At 46.1% G+C, this 14,110-nt stretch overlaps 1 protein-coding gene and 1 long non-coding RNA gene across 12 annotated transcripts; both read right to left on the reverse strand.

Annotated features, from left to right (window-relative positions):
• Positions 1–910: 910 nt before the first annotated feature.
• Positions 911–8,043, reverse strand: LOC123054944 (uncharacterized). Of its 11 annotated transcripts, none has more exons than XR_006426407.1 (12): positions 7,329–8,043; positions 6,937–7,168; positions 6,639–6,736; positions 5,789–5,924; positions 5,493–5,578; positions 5,130–5,218; positions 4,085–4,272; positions 3,787–3,924; positions 2,246–2,576; positions 2,083–2,153; positions 1,189–1,271; positions 911–1,094 (listed from the first exon to the last, which is right to left on the reverse strand). It is a non-coding gene; the product is annotated as an uncharacterized lncRNA (long non-coding RNA). The 11 variants fall into 11 exon arrangements; XR_006426402.1 differs by having other exon boundaries at positions 1,189–1,276; XR_006426405.1 differs by having other exon boundaries at positions 911–1,271.
• A 3,470-nt stretch (positions 8,044–11,513) lies between these two features.
• Positions 11,514–13,293, reverse strand: LOC123050389 (tryptophan decarboxylase 1-like). The gene has a single exon (XM_044473193.1). It carries the CDS (start codon positions 13,165–13,167, stop codon positions 11,635–11,637), a length of 1,533 nt encoding a protein of 510 aa, XP_044329128.1. The 5' UTR covers positions 13,168–13,293; the 3' UTR covers positions 11,514–11,634.
• Positions 13,294–14,110: the final 817 nt, after the last annotated feature.

Raw genomic sequence — 14,110 nt, forward strand, 5'->3', positions numbered from 1 at the left:
GAGCCTTGCGTTGCAACGGTTGAGAAAAATACCACACTCCCATAACCCAATAACCACGACTCCGGACTCCAATAGGTCCACGTCCTTTATTTTAACACATGACATCTTATCTATGTTGCCACTTATCCTCCTTCCAACCCTCGTCGACAATGCACAGTGTTCACAATCACAACACGTTTGAATGTTGTCAATCCTAAGGCATCTCTCTCTCTCGTCATAAGATGATGCATCTTTTTTTCCTGCAAGGTTTTTGGCAAGGCGGTGCCTGGTTATAGATGTTTTATTTTTCTCAACCTTGATTTTGTTGAGGTGTTCATTTTCAATCCGAATCGGCACCGGTATGAAAGAAAGATGGATCGTGCGTTATTGATTAAGGTTGCACCATAAATAGTTTTTAAAAAAGGGTTAATAGGTAAAATCACATCATATTCAAATTCTGCACATTTTTCTAATCAAATTCCATATATGGCATGATAAATTTGGAGTTAGGGTTTAAAAGATATGGATATTAAAAAACATTTGATATGTACTACGAGTTTATTAACCCATATACCAGCGGGTTTCCTGCAAAAGTGAAAATCTGGCTTAAATCTGACCTGCGGATTGATTACCAGAAACATTACGGTGTTTTCTAAATAGAACGAAAATCTGAACTAAAAGTGAACTGCGGGTTGATTACCAGAAACATGGAGAAGTTTTCTGCAAAGTAGCATAGCGGACCAAGCATACATATTTCCTATATTAGTAGATACTAGATTGGGATCGCGCCTTGGCGTGAGGGTGCCGGTCTCAGCGTTTTGCGTAAGCATGTAACAACATGCCAATAGGAACCCAAGTATAGCATTTGCACTTATACAGGATGATAATGAAGTAAAGAAACCTTCAATTGTGACAGAAGTAAAACACAATGGATCTCAAGATCAACATCAGAATATAAGACAAGATCAAGCTCGGTGCATTCAGCCGACCACAAAATACGGCCATTCAACACAAAGTTCAATACAAAAAGCGAGAACACATAAGGCTAGCCAACTACGGAGCCATAATCACTAAGCATACTAACATGTGGCGTAATTCATCTGCCTCATATGAACCTGATACAAACAAATTGTGAGATATATGGAGTACAATGATTTCTGCACTCAAGCATCCTGGAAGTGCAATACATGTACAGCAAGACGAAATCACCTTGATAGGCATAGGAGCAGTTGTGAATTAGGAGAGGCCCCATCTAATAGCACGCCCAAGGTGTGCTAGGAGGCTGTCAAGAACTGTTCTATACGGGACCCAAGAACACAAAAAGTAAAGTCAGGGGAACTGCTCTGCTTAAAGCAATTGAGATCACAATACAGGAGAGGAATTTGAAAAAAAGCATAGTGATAAATAAGAGACGCTAAGTCTCTGGTAATCAGGCTGCCATAGCAAGAGTAGCTCAGAAGGTAAGACTGATACGATCATATATTGTGGAAAGACAGAAAGCAAATTCGTATAATGCTTGGTCTTTCTAAAGAAACCTACCTACACAGTATCAACGAAATAGAGTTTAAATCATCCCAAGACATGGATGCAATTATCATTATTTATTTGATATTCCTAGATCATGCGTATGTTTCTTTGTGCGGATGGCACTGCCTATATCTGAGAGTATCTCCTTCGATTGTAGAGACTGCTGAGTCACATACTGGCACTGGCGGAGCCTCGTGGAGGTGAAACAGGACCACGCCCTCCCTTTCTGAAAGTGCGGACATTGCAAAACTCTGCTATCCGTTACTAAACTCTGTTGATCCCCCAAAACTCTGATCACACCCCAAGACAACACAACGGACCTAGAATTGATTAGCTCATGTACTCGCGTCCAGCCCTCGAGTGTGTGTGCGGGCATGGGGAAATAGCCCATTATATTAATTCAATGTGCATATTTGTATACTAACTGAATCCATTGTCAAATTTTCCTGGATTCGACCTTGGACTACCCTGGCTATTTCTAAGCCGTGCTCTCATTTGGCTCCCCTCTTTAATTTCTGACCATACTTTTGCAGCCGTCTAGATAAACCAGAGGGGACGTGACGCATCTCAGCTGACCTGTGCAAGTGCTCGCAGACAGCTGTTGGTGGAGCCAGCGGAGCCTGGAGCTCATCATCAGCCATCGTGACCTGAATAGATCCAAGAAAGTTCTCAGATGCAGGCACATATTTAGGGCTCAGAAGGAATAGAAACCATGTGAGGTGCGTAGGTGAGGCCTGACCTGGTTATTGGAGCTGAGATGCGTGGTGACGAACAAAGCGGCGCGATGGAGGGCCGATCCAAGGCAGCGCCGCCGTGCGTAGAAGACGATATATTCACGGGATCGAAGTGAAATATCGGCGAGAGAGTGTGTGAGTCCTGGTTTGACCTATGTATCAAACCGAAGATGACCGAGATAGCCTTGCCCAGCAGTCTCTTCAAATCAAAGCCCGGTAATGGAGCGCCGATGGATCTTTTGGCTCCAAAAAGAAAGAAGAGCAAGCAAGGTGCTAATAAGTGGCTTCATTCAACTGCCTTGTCGATCAACTTCACAGGTGGCACTTCACATGAACCTGATGCAAATAATCTGTGAGACGTATATTTCAAGTATTAATAAATTTATCTGTCTCGCTCGGTAAAACCAACTTGCCTTTAGTAAACCTTGTTAACAATCCTGGATCAAGAAACCAACCATAGATAAATCCTGATTGGCCTTGCTCTTCACCTTTCTTAAGCCATATATAGTTGTTTATGAAAATTAAGTAAAAAGTTAACTCTTTGATTGTGATTTTAAGCTAATTCAAAAAAAAACATGCTTTGTCATTAAAAATGAAGAAATGGAAAATCAAATGAATAACAAAGTGAATGACAAAAAGGAATGCACATATGTGCATTAGAATCAAAGTAGCCAAAAGTGAAGCACGAAGACACTTTATTTGGGCCCAACAGATCAGTAAACATATAGTGCAGTTCATCTCTGTTTTGTACGGGAATCTAGTACTTATATGAATAAAACAAACAAAAACCGCTACATGGAGTATCCGGAACCAGTACATACATCGACTGTGCGAAAACTATGTTTGGGAAACAAAGGGGATCAAAATGAAAGCTCAAGCAATCATCACCATTCCCCATAAGAAATCTGCTCGCTCACAGCAATGCAGCTAGAATAAAAAATATATCTACACTAAGAATAGACATGTTACAGAGTTAAAAGTCGCCAATAAGTGAATGTATCTTTTAGAACTAACAATAGAAACAGAACCAAGATACAAAGTTACAGACATGTGAATGAATCTTTCAGCATGACAATGTCAAATAGAGGCCACTTTCCCTGGTTTCATTGCGTATTCACCCAAAACACACATGGACACATGGAGACACACTGGATCCAACTTATCTATTTATTAAAAAAGAAAGCAGAAGGATCATCTGTAAAGAGAAAACACCACATCGCCAGAAATCAAATGCTTAAGCTCGAAAAGGTATTCTTCATCCATTATTTACAACTTATCCTTCCAAGAAGAAACATTTAAGCAAAGTACAGCAGGCACTAAAAAAGTATAGGAGCAGCTATTCTAAAAATATGATCAAGATGTGTTAGAAATAACTCGCATAATATATACCATACAGAAAAATATACACGTACAATAAAATACTTTTAATTGGCTAACAATACAATAAAACAAAGAGGGATAATCATTATGGATAAGAAAGATTAATAAACAAAAATCGATCGGACGGTCAGAGAGAGAGAGAGAGAGAGAGAAGGGGAAATCTTACTGGCCGAAGGTGCCACGGGAGTGAGTTGAGGAGACACTCAGAAGCGGCGCCGCTAGCCGACAGCACCTCTAAGGCTGAAGCCAACCAACTGGACTCCCGATGCCCACCCGCCAAAACTTGGTCCTTTTGCCCGGGACACTGTACAATAGAAACACATAAACTTGATCACACAGAGCTCAGAGCAAGTTTCTTCGAACATTCGAAGGTTCCACGGGGCTTAAAAATGGTATTAGAAACCAATACGCTCGAGGAAAATGTAGAGAAAAACATGTAGATGATAGAAAGGAAAATAAGGCACCTCTTTGTTCTACAATCCAGAAATGCTCATTCGTGGTTGAGACAATCAACCATCAGTCGTTTTTATTTGACCAACAAATATAAGATATGACAGTTCTGTAGGCAAGCACAAAAAGACCAGATTCTTCAACTTGTCAATTCAGATGCAATGGGAATGTCCTCGTGAGCACATATATAAATCAAAGAGATCTGCATCAAGGACATACACGTGCATTTTACCTCCTTTACAATTTGAACATATAAAGAAGAGAAATAATGAAAATCCATAGGAAAGGACAACAAAATTAAACGCTAAAAGTAAAAGGTGGAAAACTAAAGAGTGGATCAGCTCACCGGCGGGTCCTAGACACTACGACACATGTTTCCATACTAATGAACAAACACTTCCTAGTATACATCAGGGGTTTGCATATTTTACAATCTGCTCGCATTGCACATACAGTAGCTAGTAGCTACTATACTTAAACTAAAAAATAAACCTATAGTTGTCTGCTCTCTGATTTTAGAGTAGCATGTTCAATTCATGCAAGGGAAACAAACATCAGCTTGGAACTATCAGGAATTATGGCTCAAGTGTACTTTAAAACTGGAAGCATGGTTTAATTCATGCAAGCCAAACAAAACATCCGCAACCCTTAGCTGAAGCAACCTGGGCTGGCTACCTGTTCCAAGGATTCGGTGACCGTAGTAGTCAAATTGTGAAGAAATGATGTGTTATATAAACCAGTGTTGTTTCATTGGTCGGCTCTATGGAAATCTCAAAACATATCTGCAGAATCAAATAAACTAATATCCCCGCGCAATAATAGAAAAGCATATGTTCTATCAGCAGAGATACAAAACAGACACAAATTATCATTCATAACAGAATGGGTTACTACGAAAAATACAGCCTATTCATTATCCACATGTTCAGTATTTGCACCAGGTTAAAATTCCAATTGCACTCCTCTGTAATATTGATTCCCCACCGGGGCAGTATCTATACTTCCAATGGTTAGTATAGTAGCCAACAAAATTAGAAATGCAATGAGAAGAATCAAAACCTCTTCCATCTTTCCGTACTTTGAATCTCCATGGCACCATGTCTTCTATGCTTCCTGCTGCCTCTTCCAAAAGCAGTTCAACCAATTATCTACAGAAAGCAGCAATATTTTTTTCAAACCGTCTAACTGTGAAGCTTGGTAGGTATTTCAAATGCAGCTAGCTAATTTGAGTATGATGACAACCCTTATACCTACACTGGATTGATTAAAAAAAGGAGCTATGAAGATAGATCTACAACAAACAGCAATGGTACACAGATATTCTGACTGGTGTATTTATCTTTTGATTTGGTATTGAAAAATTGAAGGCCCGCAACCAGCAACCAAAAGGATAATTCAGAATTGGAAGTCCGAAATATATACCTGACTTTTACAAAGCCTTTCATCATCTCCGCCTAATCCTGTCATATCTCTTCATTAAATCTCTTAATCTCATTCATGTTGTTTTCCTGCATTAGATAAGCTTATTTCAGAGAAGCCCCAAACAATCCATGCCAAACAAATTGAGAACTTGAAATCAGCCTCATGAAAAATTATAGGTGCTCATTCTGTTTACTGAACCATTTATGTGAACCATTCTAATGTTTTTTGTGTATAAGGAGTCCTGAATTTATGCGAATGGAAGTACACATCGAAGCGATTAAACGCGGTTTGTGTACCTCGTCGAGCAATATGTTGGATGTCTTGAATCCATGTAGACAACTGGCTTCTCAGCTTCGTGCAGGAAGGCAAGCCCCCTTGCAGCACTGAGTGCGATCTTCATTCTGGTGGATCATGGAAGTGACAGCATCACCCCTGCATTAGTAAATCACAAGTACTTGAACAAATCTAGATAATGTGGTGTGTGAATCGTGTGATACCATGTGAATAAAATGGATTTTTCAACTGTGTGAGCAGTAAGAGACAACACCAGGGAAGAGTGAAATATATAAAATGGAAACTACACATCGAGTACATGTCATCCTATAGGACCCACGGAAGGCTCATGAGCTGCAGATCAAAGTACAGAAAGCAACCTGACATCTAAATAAATTCCCAAAAAATAAACCCTTACGTCTAAATACACCTGAACGGACAGACATGGTAAAAGGACAAAGAACGAGTCAACTGCCGAAGCATAATAATAATTACTATAAAAAACAAGTAGAAGTTTATACATATTGGATTGAGATTGCTTAGGAAATACTGTACACAGGGCTCAACAAACACGGAAAGGTTTTTGCGTTGTCTAATTAAAGATCCATTCAAATTTGTCTTTTAGAGCGAGCTTGCAAGATAGTAACGCTTGCATCTTCTATGTCCCTGTTCCAAGCAAAGTTGGCAAACAGATGGCGTTTATTTTCAGATAAAGATCAACTATAAGTGCTAAGGACAACCATATGCATTCCTTTAGTAGTTGTAAACAAAGGTTAAATGCCAATACCTACATGAACTTATGCCAAGGATCAGAAATCTAAGTTCTGGTGCAGCCCATAGGGCTTGGAGGGTTGTAAAAGTTTTCAACTATACCTGCTATGATGGCGATATTTTAAGCCTCACACAGTCATCATTCTGTTTAAACGGGTGCCCTGGTTCTTATCAGGGGCAGGTCCTAGCGCTGTAATCACCTGCGGCGAGAGCATAATAGCAGGAACATAAGATTAGAAATTCAGGTGATATAGTAAGAATGCTATTACAAAGACTATCAAACGTAACGACCACAAAAAGAGACATCCCCTCAAAACAAGCTTATGCTAGACTGAGATGTCACAAATAAACTTCCAGCAAGAGGATAACATGATATCTGAGTGACTTAGGATGAGATCACCTTGGAAATGACCTTGCCTTGAAGAGAGGTGTGTCAACGGCCAAGCATATGAAACATCTCTAAATTCAATCTTGGTTTCCCCACAATTTTGAGAGGACCAACGAAATTCTGGCAAAGCATTTGCGCATTTTTTGTATTGCTTATTTATGCACCATCTCTGTGTATAAAAATCCCAGGCTCCGACTGTATTCATCTCTTCATTAAATCTCTTAAGCTCATTCATGTTGTTTTCCTGCATTAGAGAAGCTTATTTCAGAGAAGCCCCAAACAATCCATGCCTTCTACCTCAATCATCACATCAAATCTCTTTCTCTGGGCTGAGAGGAGAAAACCATCAAACATGTGACAATAAAAATGGATTCTCCATGAAAGAGTAAGGAGAGACTTGGCACCTCTGGTTCATTGCAGCTCAAGATGAGGCAATGATGCGTTGGGGAGGGAGATGGAACTGTTGCTGCTCAGCACCCTTGCCAGCAGAAGGGGGAGACGAGGGAGCGGAGACAGGTGAGGACCCTGCTGCCGTGACATCACCTCTTCTTGTGGATGGTTGCGGCCAAGTGGACGATGAACGGCGGAGCAGCGGCGCGAGCGCTCCTCATATCGATGGCAGCCAACTGGATCTCGGCCGCCGCGGCTGGATCTTGTCGTCCCGAGTGGCACGGCTGGGTAGAAGAGGTGAAGGGGGCGTGGTTGCAGCCCCACCTCATCTGGCGCGACGGCGACCCGCACTCATGCGGTGTTGGGGAGGAGGAGAAGATGATGCGGCGGCGGCGACTCAGTCCCCGCCGTCGACAGCTTGAGGTCCCTTGCGACATAGAGCGTCCTGGCCCCGCGGCTGTCGGGCAGCCCAGTACCCGACCACCGCGAGCGCCAGCGCCGGCGCCGTCATCTCCACGGGCTTGGAAGGGAAGGGGCGGTGGCGGCTGCGGAGAAACGACGCGAGCGGCGGCCTGCACGCTCCTCCCGGTGATGGCGAGGGGAGAGCAGCGGTGGTGGCAAGCTCGGCGAAGGGCGAGACCTCGTCGTCGGCTGCGGGGATTGGAGGAGAGGGGCGCAATGGGGAGCGGAGGAGAGAAGCCCGACGGGGAGTGGTGGCTAGGGTTTCACCCAATCGGGGAAGTGAGGATCCGGAAGGAGAGGAAGCACCCACCCACCCATCGACACGCACAAACCCACAATGTGAAATACCCAAAATACCCTCGGTGGGGCGCTGGAATTACGCGCGGTGGCAGCAGATATTTACCGCGAGACGGTAACTATTCATTGCTACAGGCGCGCGGGGTCGATCCGACGGCCAGAATCATTCACCGCATCGATCTAACGGACAAAAACGCATCAGGAAAACGGATCGGACGGCCAGAATCCGCTGAGCTCTGAGGAGGCGCGGGAGCTCCCTAGATACTTATTCCTGGATAGATAAAAGGTACATATGGTGCATTTTTGGAACAATGCAGGTAGCAATACTTTCTAAGCAATGTTCTGGTGGTGTCCAACATCACTACTAAACTGCATTATTGTAGGCATTTTTTGCATCCTGAGAACATTACGGTAGTTAATTAACCCACGCAATATTACGTAGGCAAATGTTTCGTTCGTAATCCGTACTTTCTCCGGTCCCCAAAAACACGTCTTATAAGGCACAAAAAGTTTAGGTAAATGTTTTGTTGAAATCAACATATACCATCCATTTTACCAAAATCGTTAAGCTGACAGTTATTATATCTGTTGGGCTGATATAACAATTTTGTTAGAGTTACTCTAGATCGCCAGTACCAATATATTGCATAGCTCAAGCATGAAGAAAAATCATTTGTTGTATAATTTAGATGGACCACGGATGGGGGACTGGTTGCATACAATTGGGAGTACTAGTGGGGTTGCTGCTCCGCCATGCGGGCAGCGGTGGGTGCTTGTGTCCGCCCCGGCGGCCCAGACGTGCACGCCGGAGTCAGAGGCGTGTGCTGCCCGCCGTGAGAGGCAGCGGGCAAGGGAGAGGGACGCGGCGGAGAACTCTGTCTGTCGCCGCCGTGGGTTACTGACATAGCCCAATGAGCACGAGCGGCTCCTCGCCTGGGTCTACTGCTGGTCGCTTACGACGACGGAGACAGACGCTCGGCTGCTCTGCCGGAAGAATGCGAAGGCTCTCCGGCTTGCCATCGAGCAGTCCGAGCGTGAGGCCAAGGAGAAGGCGACGGAGGCAGCTCAGCTAGCAAAGCTCAAGCGCCAGCAGGACCGGGCCGTCCGGCGCCTCAAGAGCCTCATCATCGTCTCCTCTTCCAACGACGACGACAACGACGGCTCCTCGTCCGATGAATCGGACATCCTCCACTAGCCGCCGACGGCTACAGCTGCGCCGGCAACCAGAAGGGGAAAGGGTCGGCCCGAAAGTGGTGAAGATCCGCTTTCTTCAATTTAGTTTCAAGTTTTAGATGTAGTTTGAAGTTAAGGATGGCAATTTTACTCATGGACATGTATATCCATGGATATCCGACGCGAATGGATAGGGTTTGGATATGATTTTGTGTCCATAGGTAGCGCCCAAACCCGGCCCGATTGCTCGTGGGTAGGGCATGGATACAATCTTGTACCCATGGGTATACCCAAACCCGACCCGATAGTATGACTTAATGGGCAAAAATCTGCCATCCCTACCCCAAAGTCACATGTCCCACTGCAACTTTACACTTTGTTATCTAAAACATGCAAAAGAAATCACACAATCCCGGTCGTAACTTTTATTAGTTGACATTCAATCCCCTCTGTAACATATTCCAACGCCCCTTCCCTTATTTTTTATCTCCTTGTTAAATGACTCGTCATTCTAATATGTTACAAAAAAAATACTAAATGATCTTTGGTTGTTAGTGGACGATGATTTACCATAAGTGAAGCCTAGCCTGCCACAAGGTGAAGAATGGAAGAGCTTATGTTAACATTGTGTTATGTCTTATTTATATGTCTCGAGAGGACCCAATGGATATCCAGTGGGTATGGATATCCATCGAGTTTGGACATGGATACAATTTTTTACCCATGGATTTTTTTCATGGGCGGGCAAACATTGTCTACATGGATATGGATGATATTGTTCAACCCGATCCAAACACCGACCATTGCCATCCTCCGTGAGAGGGACGCGGCGGAGGAACTCTGTCCGCCGCGGCCGCGGGTTACCAGCGGAGCCCGACGAGGACGAAGGGATCCTCGCGTGGGTCTACCGCCGGTCGCTTACAACAGCGGAGACGGACGCTCGGCGGCTCTGCCGAAAGAACACGAAGGCTCTCTGGCTTGCCATCGAGCAGTCCGAGCGTGAGGCAAAGGAGAAGGCGAAGGAGGCGGCTCGGCTGGCGAAGCTCAAGCGCCAGCAGGACCAGGCCGTCCGACGCCTCAAGGGCCTCATCGGACGATCCTCCACTAGCCACCGACTGCTACAGCTGCGCCGGCGACCGGAAGGGGAAATGGCCGGCCCGAAAGTGGTGAAGATCCGCTTTTCTTCAAGTTAATTTCAATTTTTAGATGTAGTTGAAGTTGTCGGTCATTTATGTGAACTTTGGTGGTCCTTTGAACACCTGGTCGTGATTTATTAGTGAATGTATTGTGCTTGCGTCTACGTAGTTTGATGGAAGTTGCATGAATTAGTATTGATATAGGGGATCGAATATGAAATACACAGATGTGGACGACACAATTTGATGAGTGCCCGATCAGTGCCTGTGGACGCGCCCGGGAAGATGTCCAGCCGTAGATGCTCTTAGGTCTGGGCTCCGGGGAAAATCCCAGCTGTTTTGATACTTTTCGAGTGGACCTCGTTCAAGTAGTCGGACGCTTAAAAAACCTGTACAAAATATTGCCTCGAGGAACTTAAGCGCTCCTGCGTTGGAGATGCCCTAATTAAGCCACGTTCATACTCAAACAGGAAACTACACAGATCGATCGTTCCTTCCTTTGCAAATCCGGATCGAAGTTGGACGCAAATTAAATCGATCACTTAATTATTTATTACGTCCTTGCCAAATCTTTGACCCCGTGTTTTCCTGTGTTAATGCTGCGGTGCAAGCATCATTAATTCAGACAGATGGAATTGTGTGGCAGTTAGATAGGACCAATTAATTAATGGGAAGTTAGGAACACACGGTGACCAGCTTCGGTCTGCCATCTTGAAACCTACCCTCTCCGTTCCTAAATCTAAGTCTTTTAGAGATTTCAAATGAACTACCATATATAAATGTATATAGACATATTTTAAAATGTAGATTCACTTAATTTGTTTTGTATGTAGTCACTTGTTGAAATCTTTAGAAAAACCTATATTTAGGAACAGAGGGAGTAGAAACCAACTGAGTGCAACATACTCCTTTTATCCCGAATTACTTATTTACAGAAATGGATACATCCATTTCTTGATTGATTGAGATGCATGGGCAAGGATTCGTCACTCGCTAGCAGAGCTCGGTAACAAATAAAAAAGTATCTTGTGTTCATTCAAAATAAGCCATTTTACCTTTTACAGTCTACAATCAATTTCCTTGATATCGTTCTATTATATATATACCCTCAGTCGGAATAAGAACCACATGTCCAAATAAATAATCTGTATCGAAGCAAAAGAAAAGAAAGATAAATTAAAAGAATAAATGTATCATAAATATTGGGATTTGTGTAGCTCCTAGAACGTTTGGCACCGATAGGTCCGTCCACTTAATCCATGATACTGCTCGTAGTCTTCTTGATGAGATCCCAAGCACTTCTCACATGCCTCTCCTCCTGCAATGACGACCCAATGGCGAACCGCAACACGAACTTGTCACCGACCACCGTGTGAGCAAGATAGGCCTTGCCAGTTTTGTTCAGATTCTCCATTAGCACGCGGTTGACCTCGTCAGCATCCTTCTCCGTCATGGCTCCACTTGCCTTGATCCGAAAGCACACAAGAGCAAAGTTCCTCGGTACGACCACCTCAAACCTGTCATCGGAACGGACGAAATCTTCGAACATCTTGGCCATGGCAACATCACTACGGATGTGCTCTTGGAGCTTTGCGGTACCATAGGTGCGCATGACCATCCAAAGCTTGAGCCCACGGAAGCGTCGACCGACGCCGACCTGCATGTCCTTAAGATCGGTGACCTCGCCGGACTCGGTAGCGTCGTTCTTGAGGTACTCCGGATTGGTCTCCAATGAGTCGCTCAGTCGGTGAGCATCACGGACGTAGAGACATGTGCAATCAAGGCATGTGAGAAGCCATTTGTGTGGGCTCATGCTAATGGAGTCCACACGCTCGACGCCATCGAGATGGTGGCGAAACTCCGGGCAGATACATGCGCTGCCAGCGTAGGCAGCATCGACGTGGACCCATGCATTGAACATGGCGGCAACGTCGGCGACGTCGCCCACCGGGTCAACGGCGTTTGAAGACGTGGTGCCCACAGTCGCACAGACATATGTTGGCACAAGACCAGCGTCGACATCGGCTTGCATGACTTCCAGAAGCTTTGCCGGGTCGAGCCCATAATTGGTTTCCGGCCCGGTAGGGATGGAGCGGATGTTGGCGGGGTCGAAGCCTGCGAGGCGACACGCCTTGAAGAACGTGGAGTGTGTCTGGTCTGCAGCGTACACAGCCAAGCGTGGGATGTCAGACACGCCGACCGAGCCGCTTCGACGTAGCGCTGCATCACGGGCGGCGACTAGCGTGACGAGCATTGCCTCGCTCGTCGTGCCGAGGATGACACCACCGCCAGTGCCACGGCCAGTGCTGGTGCGATTCATGAAGGTAGTGGGTAGGCGCAGGAGCTGTGCAAGCCAGTCAAGAGCAAGGACCTCCATCTCGGTGGCTGCAGGTGAGGCCTGCCACGTGAATCCAACGGTGTTCATGGCTGATGCAATGAGGTCGCCAGCGATGGCAGCGGCGCTGTTGGTGGAGGGGAAGAAGGCGAAGAAGTTGGGGCTAGCCCAGTGCGTCATGCCGGGGACGACGGAGGTCCTGAGCTCATTCATGGTGACGTCAAATGGCGCAGAGTAGGTCGGTGGGGACGCGCTGAGTTCATCTTGCAGGTATCCTGGCTTCACGTTAGGAAGAACAGGCATGGACTCGATGTTGGTGTAGTAGTCGGAGATGAAGTCGACGGCCTTGTGGAGGTATGCACGGACATCTTCGGGGTTGAGCGGCTCGAACGCCGCCTTGTCGTCGGGGAAGGTGGAGAAGGACGTGGCGTTGGTGCCCAAGCTGCCCATTCCTTAACTAGGAGTGGAAAAAAGGTGGGAGGCACAAAGAAGGCTTGGCTTAATGAAGCGGAGCTAGGTAGCTTTGCTGCCGGAGAGCAAGAAGAAGCAGAGGAGCTTGCTTTGCTGCTTAGTTTGGTGAATGGAGTTGCTACTTGGTGCGCGGGGAATATATAGGTGGATCCGGGAAGCGCCGTGGCGGGGTGGGCGTTGGATGGGTCCTGGTCGCGCGGGCCTACGTGCGCTGCTAGGAAGAAGGTTGGTGGTTGGTAGAGATCCGAGCTCGAGCGCGCGCGACATGAGTGTGATGGTCAACACGTGCTTTCAATCCGGATACGTTCGAATAGACCCGTTATGGTGCCGTTCGTTAATTGGTCACCGTCCGGCTGCTAAAACGTTTTTTTCTTTCTACGCATATATACTCCGGACTACTAGGGAGCTGCGTGCATGGATGGTTTTTCGTCACCACCAAAAATCGTTTCCTGTTCGTATTATTATTAACTGCATAATAATACAAGGACGTCGATAACTGCCACACGTGTGGCATCTAGGGGGTATCTGCCGCACGCCCCCTGTGGCATCGACACAGGCCCGCCCGCACGAGCACGTCCGGTCGCACCCCGCTACAGCCCGCAACGTTCGGTGTGCGGCGCGATCGCCCGCACGAGCACGTCCGGACGAGCGACCACGCGACCCGCACGACCCGTCTCGGCCGTCGCCCCTCCCTGCCTGCGAGCCACACGCCCCGCGTGGCAGTAACCATGTGTCCCGCCGTGATTGCTATGGTCCGGACCCTCTTCCATGTACGTGTAACTCCAGTTGCCATGTTGCTGAACTGCAGTTGCCATGTCGGACAACTGCAGTTGCCATGTCGCTGAACTACAGTTGCCATGTCGGACAACTACAGTTGCCATGGTTGCTCAACTGCAGTTGCCATCTCAGGTCAAGTGCCGGA

The sequence above is a fragment of the Triticum aestivum genome, chromosome 2D (genome assembly GCF_018294505.1).
Source record: "Triticum aestivum cultivar Chinese Spring chromosome 2D, IWGSC CS RefSeq v2.1, whole genome shotgun sequence".
Taxonomy (NCBI): Eukaryota; Viridiplantae; Streptophyta; class Magnoliopsida; order Poales; family Poaceae; genus Triticum; species Triticum aestivum.

What these genes read in the sequence shown, in the direction of transcription:
- LOC123050389 (XM_044473193.1), bottom strand. Translation starts at nt 13,167, where the DNA reads ATGGGCAGCTTGGGCACCAACGCCACGTCCTTCTCCACCTTCCCCGAC.